This window comes from Pseudozyma hubeiensis (assembly GCF_000403515.1).
Source record: "Pseudozyma hubeiensis SY62 DNA, scaffold: PHS69, whole genome shotgun sequence".
Taxonomy (NCBI): domain Eukaryota; kingdom Fungi; phylum Basidiomycota; class Ustilaginomycetes; order Ustilaginales; family Ustilaginaceae; genus Pseudozyma; species Pseudozyma hubeiensis.
The window spans coordinates 313,948-332,625 of NW_012133851.1; the positions used below are offsets into that span (position 1 = coordinate 313,948).

The window sequence follows — 18,678 nt, forward strand, 5'->3', positions numbered from 1 at the left end:
CGTCGCTGCTCTCGATCAGAAACGAGCGGGAAGCACGACGGCGGCAATTTTGGCTCACAGCGACATCCTAGAGCTGGAACAGGCTAAATGCAGCTCACATTCTAAGTTCGTTTCGGCTTCCCCGCTCCGCGTACGCCATCCGCTGACTCGACTCGCTCCGGAAAGTCCGGGCAGCTTCCATCGGCTACTCCGCCCTCATCATTAGCATACTGTGACTCGTATTTGTCATCGCCGAGGCAGCCGAGTCAGTTGGCAAGCTCATCTCCATCATGACTTCTCCCGCCACCACCACCGAGCCGCGCGTCGTCAAACGCAAGCGCTCCACTTCGCCCGTCCATCCTTCTCCAAGTAGGACTGGTCAGACACAGCTGCCATCCTTCCATGATACCGGCGCTAAGCCCCACCGACATTCCCAGCCACAGCCGCCGCCACAACACCACCATCATCCGCAGTCGTCACACGCCTCACGTAGCCACAATTACGAAGACGCAGAGCCTTATCCTCGTCCCTTCCATTCGCGCTCCCACTCATCTGCGTACTCACAACATCAGTCCGACTCGGAACGCGACGAAGCAGACCTCGAAGCTGCTCTCTCGCCGCGACAAGCGAGGTCTCCGTATGCCACCAGCGACCTGCGAGGCTCTCCATCCGTTTCCATCGACCTCGCTGCCTCTCCCTCTTCGCGCACTCACCCGCTCATAGCCCCTCGCCCTGCGCCCTCTGCAACCTCTAGCACCTCTTCTGCTGCCGCTGCCTCAAGCATCTCGTCCAGTCGCTATCTCGCTCAGCCTCAGCATGCTGTTGGTCACCCCGCAACGCAGTACTCTGGCCTAGGCCGTCCTTCTTCTCATCGTCCGCGATCGCCAACGAGACAGTCCGCGCAAGCTGACTCCTCTACTCCGGCCCACTCTTCAGCAAAGGCAGCACGCGCCCTGGCTGCACTCGAATCTTCTCATCTCTCGGATCTCAAGAACGACCTTGCATCCATCACCTCTCCTCACCAGCGCGCCTCGTCCAGTTCGACACCTCAGACCCCTTCTTCTGCAAGTCGCAAGGCAAACGATTCCGCAACTGTCACTATGGACGAAGGCTTGGATCCTTCATCCAACGAGCCTTCTGGCACGTCCTCATCCAAGAGAGACTCTCTTCTTACGCCATCTGAGAAACCTCGTGGCGGTCAAGCCTGCCTTGAGTGTCGTCTGGCAAAGGTGCGATGTCTGCCCTCGGACGACTCGGAACATTGTCAGCGATGTCAGCGCTTCAACTTTGAATGCCTGTTTGTACAACACAAGCGTGGCAGGAAGCCAAAGAGCAAGTTGCAGGGTCGCGACCTCACGCTGCTCGCCGAGGCTGCGTACGCCACCAATGCGTCCCCAGTACAACAGAACGAGCGGCCGAGCGCACGCAAATCAGCATCTGCCAGCAGCGGCATTACACCCGATGCAAGATCCTCCAAGCCCAATACTGCTACATCTGCTGCTTCCCCCGGCGTGCGATGGAGTTCGGCACCCGACAGCGCCTTTCCCGCGCCTCCTTATCCGTCCGAACACATTGGCTCAGCAGCACAGCATCAAGGCATGGACCTCGATTTCGACCCCGGACGCGTGGATTCCCCATCTTCTGCCTTCTATGCAAAGAAGCAGCCTCTCTCTGCGTTTGCACCATCGGCCGACAACCGCACCGCTCTCGACCCGAAGAACTTGTTTGGCGTCGATGTCGGACGCATGACTCAAGCCATGCAGCAGGCTATGCGATCGCTCGAAAGAAGACGAGGTGCCCCGTACACGCTTGTCACCAACAATGATATTTCCAACGTCGAAGGCAACGATGACGATGGCGCTAACAGCGATGTGGGTGCAACGCCTCCCCCGCCCGGCACAACCACTGCTGCAGACACGAACGCCGTCAATGAGAGTTTCGAGCTCATCGCCGAGCAGCCCTTGACGCTGCGTGTCATGCTCAAGCCATTCGAGGTGTCGGACCAGCCCGACTGCGAAACGCCTGGCGTTCTGGCTGATGACCGCAATCCGCTTGCAACGCAGCCCACTCAGCCTCAACTCGACGATCCCATCGCTCAAGGCACTCTTACCGAGCCAGCAGCGCGCGCGCTTTTTGACCTTTTCATGCGTCACTGCAACTCCTGGAGTTGCGTCTTTGATCCCTCGCTTCACACTCACGATTTCATCAGGAAACGTTCCTCCTTCCTCTACACGGTATTGCTTTACGTCGGTGCACGTTACTCGACACGCCCAACTGCTCACCATCTCCTCGTGCGCGATCAGCGCAACGAGTATGTTGCCGAGAGCGAATGGGACCTCGCCTACGAGGATCCCCTCACAGACCGCACGGAACGAGCCGCCGATGAATATGCGCGTCAGGTCCGACGTCGCATTCACGATCAGGCGCGACAGCATGCCGCACGTGCCTTTGTCGATGGCGACCGCACCGTGTTGTGCTGCCAGGCATTCTTCATCCTCGCCAGCTGGAAGCCGCTCGACGATGGTCTCAGTGTCATTCAGCTCGGTTACGCATTTCGTCTTGCCATGGATATTCAACTTCACGCAGAGATGCCCAACTGCGTCAAGCCAAACGAGTCCAACCTGGATCAGGCAGGTCAACAGCGTTATAAGGCGGTTCAGAGACGCTTTCGCAACCGACAGCGGACGTTCCTCATGCTTTTCGTTCAGGACAAGTCGCAGCAGATCTCCAACAAGATCACGACTCATTCCATTTCGGCCGACAATGTCCTCATTCGTCGATGCCAGACGTGGTGGAAGCATGACGGCTCGATTCCAACCGATGCATTCGTATGCGCATCCGCCGACATACGTCGCATCCAGGGCAAGTATGTGGAGCTGTACGATCGCATCGAAGCGCTCACCTCTGCTACTTCGGATGGGCCAAGCATCATGATGCCCGCCTTCCTCTCCGACCTGTACGAGTGGAACGCGCGATGGCACGAAGCGCTCGGTCTGCGCGAGGATGTAGACGAAGACGCCCACCTCGACGAGGCCACCGCCTATGATCGTCGATGTCAGCGTCTGTGTCTCAAACTGTGGAAGGACAACATCAAGACATACGTGTCTTCGCTCGTGCTCAAGTCGAGCCTGAAACAGGCAGCTCTGCAGGAACACCAAGAGATTGTCCGCAACCATCATCGACGCTCGACAACTCGCGAGAAGGAAGACCGCGATTCGATCTCGGGCCGATCGCATCTCTCGAGCGGACTCGAGCCTGGCATGGTCAACCTGATGGCGATGCCTGCCTTTTGGCCGTGTGTCGAGGGCGCGAGGGGCGTGCTGGAAGCAGTGTGTGCCTTCCCGCCGGAGAGGCTGCTTTCGGCGCCGGATGCGACCATCATGCAGACGACGCATGCAGCCGTGCTGCTCTGCAGTCTGGCGACCGTCAAGTCGCAACCTCCGCTAGGACCTGGCTATCTGAGGTCCAACATCCAGCTTATCGATCAAACGAGTGCAGCGTTTAGGCGGGCCAGCGTTAAAGAAGAGGACACGGTGCTGCACATTGCCATGTATCTGGAATCGCTGTTGAGGCCGAAGAATGCCGTACCTAGCTCGCAGGACAAGACTGCCGGATGGAGAGCCCACGCCAAAGGCGCTGCCGCGCAAGCGAGCGCCCTTTCATTGGACGATGCAAAGTTGCGTGGGCAGAAATCGGCGTTGGACGGTGGCGCTGGTGCAGCTGACCGCCTAGCATCTAGTGGAGCTGCTCCGGGGCAAGACAATTTGCTCAACGGCGGAGCAGCGATCGGCACGAGCAACGCAAACTCGGCACTTGGCGGGAACGGTTTCGCGCAGTTCACCAATTTCACCCTGCTCTCGAACAACAACGATATGTTCTACTCTGGCAGCAACACGACGCCTTCCGCGCCGAGATGGTTCAACAATGGGTCTTCGTCGACCACGACAAACACGGCGCCTGCTGCAGACAACGCGCTGTTCTTCAACAATGCCGCCAACGAAGCTGGCTTCGACAGGGAAGGGCTTAATGCCATTGCTTCGGCTGCTGCGGCTGCTGCTGCACAGCAGAATGGAGGTACAGAAGCAGGCGAGGTGGATATGACGGGTGTCAATTGGCCTCCTACGATGAACAACGGTGGTGGAAATGGTGCGGCTTCATGGAACACGCTCATGTTTGGCAATTCGAGTAATGGTGGTGGGAATACGACGATGGGCGGGGATGCGTATCAGCAGCCAGTCGGTGGTGCGAGTGGCATGTTTGGAGGACAGACGCAGAACAAAGAACAGCAGGCGGACGAAACGCTACGCATGCTGTTGCGGTTCCTGGATGGATGAGCATCTTGCCCTTTTATTGTATCTGGGAGTGTGGAATTGCACTATTTTAACTTGGACTTGAAAGCTTCGGCATGTGTAGATCGGCTTTTAGACGTAGCTGAAAGGCATAGCATGACCTTCCTGCACCGTAATACCTTTGGTCTGTGTAAACTCCCGTACGCCTTCGACGCCGTTGAACCTGCCGTAGCCGCTGCTCTTCCAGCCGCCGTGGGGCATGACGGGGTCGTCGTGAACGGGTTGAGCGTTGATGTGCACCTGCCCTGCATCGATCCTGTCTGCGACGTGGAGACCGAGCGTGTGGTTCTTGGTGTAGACGCTGGCAGCTAGACCGTACTCGGGAGTGTTTGCGATTTCGACGGCTTGGTCGATCGAGTCGAAGGTGATGAGGGAGAGGACGGGACCGAAGGTTTCTTCGGTGTAGATCTTCATGTCGGGTTTGACGGGGGAGAGGACGATGGGTTGGACGAGGGCGCCGTCGAAGCCTGCCTCTCCGACCACGACTTGAGCACCTTTGGAGACGGCATCCTCGTAGAGCACCTTAAGTCGGTCGGCAGAGGCAGCCGTGAAGAGCGATCGAAGTGCGTGCTTGTCCTCCATGCCTTGGGAGAGCTTTGCGGTGAAAGTCTCGCGATGCGCGTTAAACAGGCTCTGAAGCGTAGATTCGAGCTTGGAAGCGACGGATTTGTGGACGAGGATGTTGTTGACGGCCATGCAGATCTGGTTGCTGTTGAGGTAGCCACCGAAGAGGATGCCGTTGGCGGCGAGGTCGAGGTCGGCGTCCTCGAGGACGATGAGCGGGGCTTTGCCGCCGAGTTCGAGGACGACGGGTTTGAGGTGCTTGGCGGCGGTGGAGGCGATGATGCGACCGACGCGGGTGGAGCCGGTGAAGTTGACCTTGCGGACGCGCGGGTGGGCGATGAGTGCTTCGGTGACTTCGGGTGCATGGGCCGGGTCGACGTGGACGACGTTGAGGACGCCCTTGGGAAGGCCGGCGTCGATGAGGATCTGAGCAACGCTAAGGTGAACGCGAGGAGCAAACTCGGATGTCTTGAGGATGGCAGTGTTACCAGCAGCGATGGGGTAGAGAATGGATCGCAGACCAAGGATGAAGGGAGCGTTCCAAGGTGCGATGCCGAGCACCACTCCATAGGGTTCACGCTTGACGATCTTCATGGCACCGTCGTCGCCGGGTGGCAAGATCTCGCTCTTGAGGGCGTGGGTGACGCTCTCAGCGGCAGACTGGAGATGACCCGAAGCAAGCACGGCGAGCTCAAAGCCAGCCATACCACGCGAGAGCACGGTCTCCTCCATAGTGTTGGCTGCATACTCGGGAACACGCTCGAGAAGGAGCGAGCATGCCTTGAGAAGGATCTCGCGGCGACGCGCGGCGGGTGTTTGGCGCCATCCGGGAAGGGCGGCTTGAGAGGAAGCGACTACGTGCTCGACATCGGAGGCGATGATGCTGTGAACTTTGTGGGTGACGTCGCGGCTGGAAGTGGAGGGTTGATCGGTGCGGTAGACCGAGTAGGTGTGGGATGGAGTGAAGGGAGCATTGTCGACGATGCAAGGGAGGGTTGAGTGGTTGATAAAGTTGGTGGTGGCAGAGTCGCCGTTGGTAGCAGCCATGGTTGCGGTGAAGGAGAGGAGCGGTGTGGATGGTGGTGAGGTGGTGAGAAGAAAGGAGGAAAGGCGGGTGAAAAGGCAAGAGGATGGTGCTCCAAGGAGCTGGCAATAGAGCGAATAAGATATATAGCCGGCAAACACACAGCGAACGGGAAGCGCGCGGGGATGGATGAATGAATGCATGCACAGACGTGCTGACTCTCTGTCGCTCTTCAGGGTCTGGCTCATGTGACGCTGCTTCGGCTGCACTTTCGCCTCTTTACGGGTCAATGCCGAATCAGTAGTCAACAACCCTGAATGAAATGGCGGTCACTCTGAGGCTAACTGAACCCCACACAACCAAACGCTAGGCTCGGATGAGCCGGGTGGGGAGAGCGAGGCTTGTAAACGTGCACTGTGTGGCGACGTTGGCATGTCGAAAGATGAGGAAAAGCCGACAAAACAGGGCGAGTCAGCCCGCTTGCCGTGACTTCCGCTCCCGGGTTAGTGCTCTCTTTGCTCAGCCAAGCCATCCCTTGTTTGCCGATCAGAGCGGCGATTGGGGGTAGAGTGCTTTGACAGCATGCTCATTGAAGTGCTTAGCCGACATCTTGCTCGGATGGCGTTCAGGTCCGCAGAGTCTAACCTTGCACCGTTCGACAGCACCATAAGGTTCAGTTGGCAGGCTTCAGAAAAAAAGGGCGACGCGGATGGTCAAGCTCTAACAGCGTTGCAAAATATACACACGTGATGCCAATGACACGACACCCGATACGGCCGTGTGTATTTGGCGGTGGAAAGTGTTACTTTTCATGCTTTCGGCGCGCATCGTAAAAGTTGTACGGTTGCAGGTGTTGATCTCCAGGGTTGATCATCTTGCTTCGTCACTATCACACATCATCTCAACTCCAGCGCCCACGCTCTCCGATCTCAGCAGCGAGCGCTGACTAACACGATCGATCAGTCACAACTCTAGTTCATAAACTCTTCTACGTCTCTCGGTCATACTCCCAGCACCACACCCTCTCACACTGCCCCAAGCACCCATACATCCCGAATCACCATGGCGACGGCACAAGCGCAAGCGGCGACACGCACGCACCTCACGCTCAAAGGCTCCACCGCGCTCGTCCACGAGTTCTTCAACTACTCTGTCCAATCCATCCTCTACCAACGCGGCATCTACCCCTCGGACGACTTCAAAACCGTGAAAAAGTACGGTCTGCAGATGCTCACCACCACCGACGACGGCCTGATCGAATACCTCTCCACCGCCATGTCCCAACTCCAAACCTGGCTCGAACGTGGCGACGTTACACGACTCGTCGTCGTGATCGTCGAAAAGGACTCCGGCGAAACACGCGAACGATGGCAATTCGACGTAGACGTAATCAACACCCCTCTCCCCGACGAAACCACCCCCACCACCGACAAACCAAAGAAAACAGATGCTCAAGTAAGAGCCGAAATCGCTGCCATCATTAAACAAATCACCGCCTCCTGCACCTTCCTACCCGTCCTAGACGAACCCTGCGCTTTCCAAATCTTGGCTTACACAAATAAAGACGCAGAAGCCCCCGCGGAATGGATCGACTCGGACGCAAGACTCATCGCCGAAGGTCAGGCAGAACAGGTTCGATTGAGGAGTTTCTCAACACACGTTCACAGAGTCGATGCAATGGTCGCATATAGAAGAGATGAAGAGGACGAGTAGAACAAAAAGAGTCAATTGCAAACGATTTGCCTGTTTTTCACACTCGGTGATGCTGGCTGTGTGTAGTGCCACTGCATCTTCAATCCAACTCATCCGGCTCCAACCAATCCCGCCTCTGCCTCTGCGCACCACCACCATCGCCTTCTCCACCTCCACCCCTCGCCCTCGCCTCGGCAGCCCGTCTGAGTGTCTCGCGCATATCCTCCCGACGTCCCGAATGCTCTTGCTCCTGCTCCCTCGACGCAGGCTCGGCGAAATACTCTTCTCGGTCGCTCACGATCGGCGGACTCGAGACGATGCTGTTGATCACCTGCCCATTCGCCCCTGCCGTGTGTGCCGCGGCTGCAGCAGGCGAAGTGTACACCGTCGATGTGATCGTCGTGCTAGCCGGCGGTTGCGGGTGGAACGTCGTCGTCGAAGCGGCTGCAGAGTCGTGCGGAACCTGGACGCCTTGGCCTGAGCTGCGATTGAACATCGCGGTGAAAGGATCGGGCGGTGTTGGCCATCCTCCGGGGACCGCTTCAGATCCCGTCACCGCAGTGCTGCCGCCGTCCGCGTTCGGCTGCTGTGCCGCATTGCCGTTGCTGCTCGATGACTCGTCCTGAGCTTCCCTGGGTTTGGCGATGCTGATCCTACAAACAGGGCAGGTCCCGTTCAGCCTCAACCACGGCACAAGACAGTCAACGTGGAAGATGTGCCCGCACGGCATCGAGATGAGATCGTGCTGCTGGTCGTCCTCGCCTTCCTCCTCCTCGGCGGCTTTCTCTGCGTCGTCCCCGCTTCCCGCCGTCGCTTCCGCTGAAGGGAGAAATTCATCCTTGCACGTTGGGCAGTCCTGATTCCGCGCCTTTTGAATCCTCGCCTTGTCTTGTAATGTAAATCTCTCGAGCTTGTCGATGACGTCTTCGGCTGCAGGCGGAGGAGCGTTGGATCCCTGCGTCTGCTCCATGAGCTGGCTGATAATGTCGTCCAGACCCTGCTGACCTAGGACGTAGTCGCCCCACTGACCGCGAGCACCTCCTGCCCCGCCCTGTGCACCCGCCGCCAAGATGTCGAGCAGAGATCCGCCTTGCGCTCCTGGCTCGCCAAACAGCCCTGTGAACAGATTCCGCAGCGCCGACAGCTCCGGAGGCAAGTCGTTGTTTGGACGGCCGGCTCCTGTTGCTGTGTTGCGACCGCTTGGATCGTTGTTCGGCGACTGTGGAGGCTGATGGTACGTGCCGCGATTGTCGTGATTGAAGTGACGCCCGTCGGCGACACCGCCAGCACCACCCATGCCATCGTCGTGGAAATATGCGTCGGGCCTTGTGGCTGAATCATCGGTGGAATCCGCCCCGCCAAATGCGAAGCGCAGAAAGTTGGACAGTGTCGGGGGTGAGTGAAGATCGTCGTGCGATTGTTGTCGCTGATTCTGATCCGCTTGATGCTGCGCAGTCGTTTGGTAAGGGTCACCACCACCCGTCCCATATTGAACATTCCACTGCAGACCAAAGGGTCCGAATGATGTTGTGCCAGATCGAGTGGTTGATGAAGCATCCTGACTGCGGTCGGTGCTTTCACCACCTGTCGTATATGTCCTCCTGTTTGAGTTGGGCGATGCAGGACCTTGTGAATTGCGCTGTGAGCCAGCAGCCATGGCGGTGAACAGCTGGTTGAGAAGTCCACCTCCGCCCTGTGGACCAGGAAATGCGTGGGCAGGGAGAGGTGCAAATGGATTGTTGAAGGGACTAGCTTCATCGTCGTCATCTTCGTGGAGAAAGGTAGAAGCTGAGCTCTCGTCGATGATCTCGACGAATTGGCCATTGCAGCGTGGGCAGGTGGGATCAGGGGTCATGAGTGGGCGAATCTCGATGCCGCACTCGTGGCAGAATGCCATCTGGTTGACGGAGGTGGATGGCTGCCTTCCGGAGTTCGCGCCGTCTCCGCCGCCGCCTGGGCTTGACGATGATGGATCCATCTCGGAGCGTGTTCACTCTTGTGTGCCGCCAATCCGTTGAGTGAGGTTGATATCGAATCGTCAACAGCGGCGGGCGTCACAGCTCCGGGATAGCGGGGTTGCGCAAACGCGCTGACACTGCGAGGCAACCAAAGCAATGCGAGGGAAGACGATCTGATGCGTGACTCAGTGCGTGATCGGAAGGGCAGTAGCTTGATGGTGGATGAGCAAGGGGAAGTTGGGTGATGATACAGTAAAGTGACAAGCTCCTAATCGTGGGTGCTGAGGCTGTATCAAGCGAGCTGCCAGGCCGCATCCCGCCTCGCCCACGAGTTCCGTGCTGTGCTGCCTGTCCATAGCGTGAAATTAGGCTCTCATTTCGCTCAGCCGAGCAGCACGACATCCCACAAAAAGTGGAGGTCTGTGTGCCAAAAAAAGAAAGGCAGCATTACAGCACATGCATAATCAACGTCCTACTGCCAGCCAGTGACACTCTCACTCGAACCCTCCCAACACCATTGATCAACGTCAGTTGCTTCGAGCGAATCGGGCATGCAGCAATATGCCATCCTGACGCTCATTCGACATGCCGAAACGACAGGCAACCTCAACCGCCTCCTCCAAGGCGTCACCGATTCGCCCGTCACCGTATTCGGCCAAGCTCAGATCGATGCGCTAGCACGGACGTGGTCCACCACTCGGACCGTCACAGCGCAAGGTGCTGCAGATGATGTCAAATTCGTGAAAGAAGCTGTCGTATCGAAACTCGATCTACCTCCGCCGACACTGATCGTCTGCAGTCCTATCGGCAGGGCACGAAAGACCGCGGAGGCTGTCCACCGAGCTTGCACGTCAACCGAACAACAGAGCGCCGGTATCTCCGAGGATGCGATCGCAGAAGGATCTAGAGCCACGCTCGCTTCCGACTTGCATTCGAAGCCAGGCCTGCCGTTGGTAATTGATCCTGGCCTGAAGGAGAAGGATTTCGGATGGAAAGAGTCGACGCGAGGTGGTGTCCATGTAGCCGGCTTTCCCAAAGGTCACGGCAATGGCGAGTCTCGCACCGACTTTGCAGCCAGAGTCTACAAAGTAGGTCTAGAGTGGCTCAATGCTGCCTCTGTTCTGGGCTTTTCACCTTCATCTGAGGCAGACCCCACATCAGTACCGCATATCGTCTTGGTCTCCCACGGAATGTGGATCTCGACCTTCCTGTCGGCACATCCTCCGACCACCATCACGCAGGCAATGGGTCAGCCAACCTACTTGCCGTTCGCTGCCAACACGGGTATGTTCAGTCTCAAAGTTCACCCAAGAACACCAGAGGCTGTCACGACGAGACCTGTGACAGAACTGTTCAAAGCAAACGATATCCGTCACCTGGAACATGTCAAACGGCAAAAGGGAGGGATAGGCCGAGGAGCCTTCGATAGCAAGCAGACCAAGCTCAGCTCTTTCTTTGCCAAGCCGGCGAAAGAAGAGCAAGAGGCATCACCCACCAAGAAGCGCAAGATGTAGCTGCCTGGCCGACTGTACATGTAGTACCATCGTTCAACAGCTCCTTGACAGAGATCTGTGAGGCTTGCTAGAAAGCCGCAGCTGCTGTGCTGAACGAGACAGCTCGAATCCCAAAAAATGGCGTGTAGAGAAAGTATCGCTCGATCTCACAATGTAAACCCGAGAAACGAATCTGCGCGACACGCTCTGTTGATGGTAGAGTCACAGAAGCGTATGCACTCAAAATTTGTTAGTTGCAAAAAAAAGTTTGGAAGAAAGATCAAGGTTCTGACGGCTGAAGTGCTGGACCCTTCTTTTGCTCTGCTCGCTTTTCGTGGTGATAGCAACGCAGAAAAGAGATACGACGACGACGCTCAGCGTTGCTTTGCTTCTTCTCTTTCTTGGACATCGTCCGACACATCCTCTCGCTTCTTCCGATAGAATCCTGTCGGCCGTTTCCCAACCTCAACTCCCCCTGCATCACATCGCCCATCATGACCGAGGCCATTCACTCGCAGTACGACTCGATCCTCATCCTCGACTTTGGCTCGCAGTACTCGCACCTCATCACCCGACGATGCCGTGAACTCAACGTCTACTGCGAGATGCTCCCCTGCACTCAGAAGATCAAGGATCTCGACTGGACGCCCAAGGGTATCATCCTCTCCGGTTCGCCCTACTCGGTGTACGACGAGGTGGCCCCTCGAGTCGACCCTGACGTCTTCACTGCTGGCGTACCCGTTCTCGGAATCTGTTATGGTCTGCAGGAGATCGCATGGAACCACGGCGGTAAGGTCGACCCGCATGACAAGCGCGAGTACGGCCATGCGATGGTCGAGGTGGTCAAGCATGGTGTGCCTCACCTCGATGCGCTCTTCAAGAACTGGGAGGGCAGCGTTCAGGTCTGGATGTCGCACGGCGACCAGCTCTCCAAGGCTCCCGAAGACTTCGTCGTGATCGGCAAGACCCCCACCGCCCCCTTCGCCGCCATGGCTCACAAGAGCAAGCCCATCTACGGCGTACAGTTCCACCCCGAAGTGACCCACTCTCTGCGCGGCGTCGAGCTGTTCGACAGCTTCGTCGACATCTGCGCCTGCCGACGCGACTGGACCATGTCGACGTTCATCGACAAGGAGATCAAGCGCATCCGCGAGATCGTCGGTCCCAAGGGTCAGGTGCTCGGCGCCATCTCGGGCGGTGTCGACTCTTCGGTCGCTGCCAAGCTCATGCACGAGGCCATCGGTGATCGTTTCCACGCCGTCATGGTCGACAACGGTGTGCTGCGCACCAACGAAGCCGCGCAGGTGTACGACATGCTCAGCAAGGATCTCGGCGTCAACTTGACCGTGGTCGATGCTTCCGAACAGTTCCTGTCCAAGTTGAAGGATGTCGAGGATCCGGAGCAGAAGCGAAAGATCATCGGCAACACCTTCATCCACGTGTTCGAAGCCGAGGTCGCCAAGCTCGAGAAGGAGGCCGAGGAGGAGGAGGCGGCGGCGTTGGCTGCTGGGAAATCGCAGGAGGCAAAGGGCAAGTTCGAGTATCTGCTCCAGGGAACCTTGTACCCGGATGTCATCGAGAGCATCTCGTTCAAGGGTCCCTCGGCCACCATCAAGACGCACCACAACGTCGGCGGTCTGTTGGAGGATATGAAGCTCAAACTGATCGAGCCGCTGCGCGAGCTGTTCAAGGACGAAGTTCGCGCGTTGGGTCGACTGCTCGGCATCCCGGCGCACCTGGTCGGACGTCACCCCTTCCCGGGACCTGGTCTGGCGATCCGAATCTTGGGTCCCGTCACCCGCGAACAGGTCAAGATCCTCCAGCACGCCGACAGCATCTACATCGAAGAGATCCGAGCCGCCGGGTTGTACGATCAGATCTCGCAGGCGTTCGCCGTCCTGCTCCCCGTCCGAGCAGTCGGTGTCCAGGGCGACAAGAGGACCTACGACCAGGTGATCGCGCTCCGAGCAGCTGCCACTACCGACTTTATGACCGCCACCTGGTACCCCTTCCCCGCCGAGTTCTTGAGCAAGGTCAGCAACAGGATCACCAACGAGGTGCAGGGCGTCAACAGAGTGGTGCTCGATATCTCGAGCAAGCCGCCGGCGACGATCGAGTGGTTGTAAGAGGTGATTCTCTCCTTTTTCCCATACTGGTGATAACGAATAGAATGTGGTTCTTTGGTACTATTGCGGTTGCAAGAGCTTGACGATTGAGCGAATGAGCGAATGAGCAAATGTCTACCGTCTAAAACACTCGAAAGACATTACAGCTGCCGATCCACCTCTTTGCCAGTCCACCTCTCCCAGTCTCCTTGCGATCCTGACCTCTGCTGCTGTCTCTGCCTCTGTCTCTACTGCCACCTCCTGTCTCTTCTCCTCCTTCTCCGTGCACAAAAACACCTCGACATCGTCCAACAACCTCTGTCTCTTCTCGTCCACCTCCAAATTCAACCCTTTGATATACTTCCTCCCCCCTGGTTTGGTCGAGATCACGACGTTGATCCTGGCGCCTTTGAGGAGCTCCTTCTTGGCTTTGCCGAGTTTGTGGCTTAGATCGTTGGGGCTTACGCTCCAGGTGAGCTGGACTTCTTTGCTGGAACTTCCGCCGCTACTACTGGTAGCGCTCGATGTGGAGGAAGAGGTTTCTTGAGATTTGCGTTTGAGGTTGCGCAGTCGATCGAATTCTTCTTTTTTGTCGATGAGTTTGCAGATCGCGTACTGGACGAGCAGCGATGGATCGACGGGGTGAGCGGGTGGGGACGAGGGGTCGTAGGGGACGGTGGTGCGCGACGGTTGGGCGGGTGCGACTTGTTGCAGGAAGAACTTGGTGCGATCGAGTTTGGACAGGATCTGACGCGTGGGGAAAGGTCCAGCGAGCGAGCCGGTTTTCGGATCGACCAGGCGCACGAGCGGTGAAAGCGGGATGATCGACTCGTCCCGGATCGGACCTTTCGAGGTTGGGGGTCCGGCAGGAGATGATGCGGAAGAAGAGGAAGACGATGACGGCGATGATGATGAAGAGGATGCGAGCCTTGCGGTTGTGGTGGGGAACAGTGTTTTGTGGGGAATGGAATTGAAGGTAGCGAGGGATGATGATGTAAGGCGAGGAACAGATGATGCTGGTGTCGCTGACGATGCTGCGATCAAGGATTGCCCTGCTGTGAAGTGACGTGCGGCCGCTCTCAGCGAAGACGCTGTCTGATATGGTGGCCTCATTCTGATAGTAAGATGTGAGCGTCGTTGATGATAGCGTTGAGAAAGCTGTCAACGTCGTACGCAGAAGCAACATGATCTTCTTGGTGCAACGTCAAACCCGGAAGTCGGGTGCCATTTTTGATGCCAACACATCTGCGCTGTAACATTGACATTAGTCGTCGAAATTTCCCATCGATTCGACGCGTCTCGAAAGACCAACACCATCATCCTCCAACCCCAACACCATCCCTCCCTACGCTCATCACCACCATCGCTCAACAATGTCACGGCCAACATCGTCCCGATCATCGCCCGCTGCACCAGCAGCATCGTCATCGTCCGCTTCTGCTTCCTCCGCCCCCGATCTGACCCTCCCAGATCCACCGCACTCCAACGCATCAGCTGTCGTCTTCTCCCCGACACCCGCATCCACCACCTCTCTCCTCGTCTCCAGTTGGGACCATCACGTCCACCACTACACCATCGACACTGCCCAAATCTCATCCACATCCGCCATCAGGAAGATCCAAACCTTCCCGCACGAAGCACCCGTCCTCGACGTCTGCTACATCACCCCCACCCTCGCAGCCTCTGCTTCGGTGGATCGACGTATTCGACTGCTGGACCTTTCCACCGGCAAGACGCTGATCCTGGGGAAACACGAGGATACGGTAACGAGGGTGAGGTGGTGTGGGTTTTCGCGGATGTTGATCAGCGGATCTGCTGATCGCAGCGTGTGTTTCTGGGAGGTTGATGAGCAAGGTGGTGGTGGTGGTGTGGGTGGGAGGTTGTTGAAAAAGCTTAAAATGCAGGACAAGGTGCTAGCGATGGACGTCTCGCCGCCGTTCGCACAAGCCGTCGGTTCCGACGAAAAGATCTACTCTGCAAGCAAACCAGGCATCCCCACAAAACGCGACTCAACCCCACGCCTCGTCGTAGCTATGGCAGGACGTCACGTGCACGTCTACGACCTGCTCCCCCTCCGCCGTACGATCGACAAGGAACGATCCGGTCAGGAGGTCAAAGCACGAGACTGGGCACCGGATCAGAGGAGGGAGAGTTCGCTCAAGTTCATGGCGAGGGATCTGCGGTGCATGCCCGCGGGCGACGGGTATGCGATGTCGAGCATAGAGGGGAGGATCGCCGTTGAGTTCTTCGATACCAGCGAGGCGGTTCAGAGCGGCAAGTATGCGTTCAAGTGTCACAGGGAGACAATTAAAGAAGGGCAGGAGGTGGATGATATGGGGATCGAGGGGGAGGAAGAGATGGAGAAGCCGTACGATGTGGTCTTTCCCGTTCATGGGATCGCGTTTCATCCCAGGTACGTTTTCCCCGCCCATCAGCTATTCAACCCACACGAACACACAGCTCACAACTGACATCCTCCCCTCTCTGAAAACAGACACGGAACGTTCGCAAGCCTGGGCGGAGACTCGATCGTCAGCGTATGGGACGCCGCCGCCAAGAAACGCATCCGGCAGTACCCAAAATTGTCATCCTGCGTCACGGCAGGTGCGTTCGATCCATCTGGGAGCTTGTTGCTGGTCGCGACGGGGAGCAGCGAGCTGCGCGATGGCGACGAGGTTAAAGTGGAGCTCGTGATCAAGTGCAATGCTTGGAACGAGTGTAAGCCGAGACTCAAGTCTTCCAGCAGCAGCAGCAGCAGCAGCAAGAAGTAGCCTCCCCCGACCCTCAAAACACGCACACGAGGTTCGGTCGCTAGTCTCTTTGTAAAGTCTTTAGAACAGGTGTAATTTGCGAAGGGGATGATTCACTTTTGCGCGGCGGCGATATGAGCAGCATTCGCCTTGGCCGCACACGCCAGACTCTCGCCGAACATCTTCACCAAAAACGCCTCGTCCTCCAACCCCACCGAGACCCTGACCAGGCCTCTCTCGACGCCGAACTCTGCTGCCCAGTCGAGCTCCGTGTAATGCGCCAGGATGGTGTATGGACTAGCTAGCGTCAGATTGGTACCCAGACTGGGACCTTTGGCGCACTGCAACGAGTCGTAGAACGCCTTGCTCGACGCCTCGTTGTGGAACGTAATCGAAAAGAGACCGCCATACCCGCCTCCCGAAGCGTCCTCCTCTTTGCTCGACGCCATCTCCCCGCCGCCCCCGCCGCCGGGCGAGGTGAAGGCGACCTTCCTCCTGCACACGTCGTAGTTCGCCTTGGTCTGGTACTTTGGATAGAACAGATTCTTGACCACACCGGGGAAGCGACCGTGACCCTGCTGTTCGGCGAAGAGCATCGAGGTGACCGCCCGAGTGTTGCTGTCGATCTTGACGATGCGTCGGATGAAGTCGCGCGAGTTGCGCTCCATAAAGATGGCGTCTTCGTCAAAGTACGTGTCTTCGTAGTAGGATTTCAGGGTAGAGAGAAGCGTGGTGTAGTGACGCGAGTGTGGGTTGAGGACCATACTTCCTCCCATGACGTTGGCGTCCCCCGAAAACACCTTGGTGAGGGAAGAGACGAGGATGTCGGCGTAAGGTAGCACTTCGACGTTGACAAAGTTGCCGATGGTCTCGTCGACTACGACGAGGAAGTTGTAACGGTCGGCGAGGGATCGGATGCGTGGAAGGTTGGGTGAGCGCAGCAGTGGGTTCGACGGGAATTCGCAGAATAGCGAGAGGATCGGTGGTGTGGTTGGATCCTGCAATTGAGACTCGAGCAGTTGTTCCAGCGAGTCCAGATCGGAGTCGACGCCGAGACCGTAAAAGTGACAACCAGGACCGAACTTTTGCAGGATCTTGAGGGTGTCGGTGTACGGGAACCCGAAACAAACACTTTTCCCAACCTGACGTGGTTGCAAATCGGAGGTCAGCTGCGGTGCCGCACGCATGGCCAGCTGATGGGCGTGGAAGATGGCACTCATTCCGCAGGGGAAGAGGAAGACGTCGTCTTCGGTGACGCCTGTGCCCGTTCGACCCGTCTCACCGACCTGATCCCCCGGCGTCTCGGTAGCCGAGTGCTCGTTGCGATCCGAGAGCAGAGTCCCGGCGATACGACGACGCAGAGCGAGCTTGGCCGAGGGGGCGGATGTGAGTGGGAGGTTGCGACCGTAGCGTTCTTCGACATAGGTGACGAGGTCGGACGACGCGTTTTCGGAAGTGTCCTGGCCGTTGGGAGTGGCGGTGGCAGGAGTGACACCGGACAGACTGGAGACACTTGCGGAGAGAGCATCGTCGTTGTCTGCGGTGGAGGGACGTTGGAGGATGCCGCTGCTGGAAGGTGTCTGTGGCAGGCTGGAGGTGGGCGAAGGCGTAGCAGTGTTGGTGGAGGCGAGGACGGTGCCAGCGGAGCTGTTGGTGCGGGCGTAGCGGTTGTAGAATCGTTTTCCCGCCGAAGCGGTGGAGGAAGGCTTCTTGTACATGTCGTCGTTCGAAGCGGACAGGCTGGCGGTCGGAACAGCTTCGTTGGTCGAAGTATCCGCGGGCTTGCTCGTGATATCCTGCTCTGCAGCGCCACTCTTCGACTGCTCCAACAGCGAAAGGCAGCGTTCGGCCTGCCTGCTCGAGATTCCGTCACCAGTGTGCTGCCAGTAGGTCTTTGCGAGTGAAAAGACGTCTTGTGGGAAGAAGACAATGAAGATGTAGTGTGCGGTTGTACTGGACGCCTGGAAATGGTTGGTTTCGAGTTGGTCGGAAACGTGTTCTGCGGTGCTGGAGCTCGAGTTGTTCGCATTCGTACCGCTTGCATTGGGCACGGAATGCTCTAGCATCGAGAAGCGGACGATACGGATAGGTAGTGGCTGTGCGCTCTTGGACTGGGAGCGCATAAAGTCACGACACCGTTCAGCAATCCTTGCCGAGGGAAAGAGGATGCAGTCCTCGTTGGGCTTGGCAAACTTCCTGCAGAGCAAGCTGGCGAGTTGCTGAATGGTACGATGGATGAAGAAACGAGGATAGCCGGTCTCCATGGATTTGGAGAGGCGACCCTCTTCGTAGTCGATGTTGTCGCTCCACAGAGGGAGAGACACCGAGACGGCATGGTCGAGGTTGGCGGGGATGGAGGTGCCGACGTCATAGTCCTTTTTGGATGCTGCTGCTCCGCTGGAGGGCGCAGGCGCCTTCGGAAGCGGTACTGGTGTAGCCAACTGCATGTTTCGGAGCCAGAATGACGAGATGATGGTGTTGGGAAGTGTGGCGGCGAAGATGATACTGTGTTGGTGAACCGGGCACTGCACCACACGACGCTGCTCAAAGTGACTCACATGGAAATCTCGGAACATCCGCTTTCTTCTTGTCGTACGTCGGAAAACTCACTGATGTTAGTTCGTGGCGTACGACATCGACTAACCAAAAAGTTGATAGTGGAGCGGAGATAACCGTCGCTGAGCCTCGCACAAATTCTAGATTACCGAGTCACTTTGCCACCATCTGCCACCACCAACCATCACCACCATCACCTTTCACATCG

At 57.5% G+C, this 18,678-nt stretch overlaps 10 protein-coding genes across 10 annotated transcripts; 6 read left to right on the forward strand and 4 right to left on the reverse strand.

The window, feature by feature from the left end:
- Window positions 1–269: 269 nt before the first annotated feature.
- PHSY_007342 (hypothetical protein) lies at window positions 270–4,313 on the forward strand (the record flags this gene model as incomplete). The annotated part of the gene is made up of 1 exon (XM_012337936.1): window positions 270–4,313. One exon carries the CDS (start codon window positions 270–272, stop codon window positions 4,311–4,313), a length of 4,044 nt encoding a protein of 1,347 aa, XP_012193326.1.
- Window positions 4,314–4,400: 87 nt separating this feature from the next.
- Window positions 4,401–5,939, reverse strand: PHSY_007343 (aldehyde dehydrogenase; the record flags this gene model as incomplete). Its single annotated transcript, XM_012337937.1, has 1 exon — window positions 4,401–5,939. One exon carries the CDS (start codon window positions 5,937–5,939, stop codon window positions 4,401–4,403), a length of 1,539 nt encoding a protein of 512 aa, XP_012193327.1.
- Window positions 5,940–6,978: 1,039 nt separating this feature from the next.
- On the forward strand, window positions 6,979–7,629 carry PHSY_007344 (hypothetical protein; the record flags this gene model as incomplete). The annotated part of the gene is made up of 1 exon (XM_012337938.1): window positions 6,979–7,629. The coding sequence occupies one exon, from the start codon at window positions 6,979–6,981 to the stop codon at window positions 7,627–7,629; it is 651 nt and encodes a 216-aa protein (XP_012193328.1).
- A 79-nt stretch (window positions 7,630–7,708) lies between these two features.
- On the reverse strand, window positions 7,709–9,505 carry PHSY_007345 (zinc finger containing protein; the record flags this gene model as incomplete). The annotated part of the gene is made up of 1 exon (XM_012337939.1): window positions 7,709–9,505. The coding sequence occupies one exon, from the start codon at window positions 9,503–9,505 to the stop codon at window positions 7,709–7,711; it is 1,797 nt and encodes a 598-aa protein (XP_012193329.1).
- Window positions 9,506–10,117: 612 nt separating this feature from the next.
- PHSY_007346 (phosphoglycerate mutase) lies at window positions 10,118–11,080 on the forward strand (the record flags this gene model as incomplete). The annotated part of the gene is made up of 1 exon (XM_012337940.1): window positions 10,118–11,080. One exon carries the CDS (start codon window positions 10,118–10,120, stop codon window positions 11,078–11,080), a length of 963 nt encoding a protein of 320 aa, XP_012193330.1.
- A 192-nt stretch (window positions 11,081–11,272) lies between these two features.
- PHSY_007347 (hypothetical protein) lies at window positions 11,273–11,500 on the forward strand (the record flags this gene model as incomplete). Its single annotated transcript, XM_012337941.1, has 1 exon — window positions 11,273–11,500. The coding sequence occupies one exon, from the start codon at window positions 11,273–11,275 to the stop codon at window positions 11,498–11,500; it is 228 nt and encodes a 75-aa protein (XP_012193331.1).
- A 53-nt stretch (window positions 11,501–11,553) lies between these two features.
- PHSY_007348 (carbamoyl-phosphate synthase, small subunit) lies at window positions 11,554–13,185 on the forward strand (the record flags this gene model as incomplete). Its single annotated transcript, XM_012337942.1, has 1 exon — window positions 11,554–13,185. The coding sequence occupies one exon, from the start codon at window positions 11,554–11,556 to the stop codon at window positions 13,183–13,185; it is 1,632 nt and encodes a 543-aa protein (XP_012193332.1).
- A 114-nt stretch (window positions 13,186–13,299) lies between these two features.
- PHSY_007349 (hypothetical protein) lies at window positions 13,300–14,350 on the reverse strand (the record flags this gene model as incomplete). The annotated part of the gene is made up of 2 exons (XM_012337943.1): window positions 13,300–13,911; window positions 13,994–14,350. The coding sequence occupies 2 exons, from the start codon at window positions 14,348–14,350 to the stop codon at window positions 13,300–13,302; spliced, it is 969 nt and encodes a 322-aa protein (XP_012193333.1).
- A 187-nt stretch (window positions 14,351–14,537) lies between these two features.
- Window positions 14,538–15,935, forward strand: PHSY_007350 (hypothetical protein; the record flags this gene model as incomplete). The annotated part of the gene is made up of 3 exons (XM_012337944.1): window positions 14,538–14,927; window positions 15,069–15,577; window positions 15,659–15,935. The coding sequence occupies 3 exons, from the start codon at window positions 14,538–14,540 to the stop codon at window positions 15,933–15,935; spliced, it is 1,176 nt and encodes a 391-aa protein (XP_012193334.1).
- A 92-nt stretch (window positions 15,936–16,027) lies between these two features.
- PHSY_007351 (cystathionine gamma-synthase) lies at window positions 16,028–18,490 on the reverse strand (the record flags this gene model as incomplete). The annotated part of the gene is made up of 1 exon (XM_012337945.1): window positions 16,028–18,490. The coding sequence occupies one exon, from the start codon at window positions 18,488–18,490 to the stop codon at window positions 16,028–16,030; it is 2,463 nt and encodes an 820-aa protein (XP_012193335.1).
- Window positions 18,491–18,678: the final 188 nt, after the last annotated feature.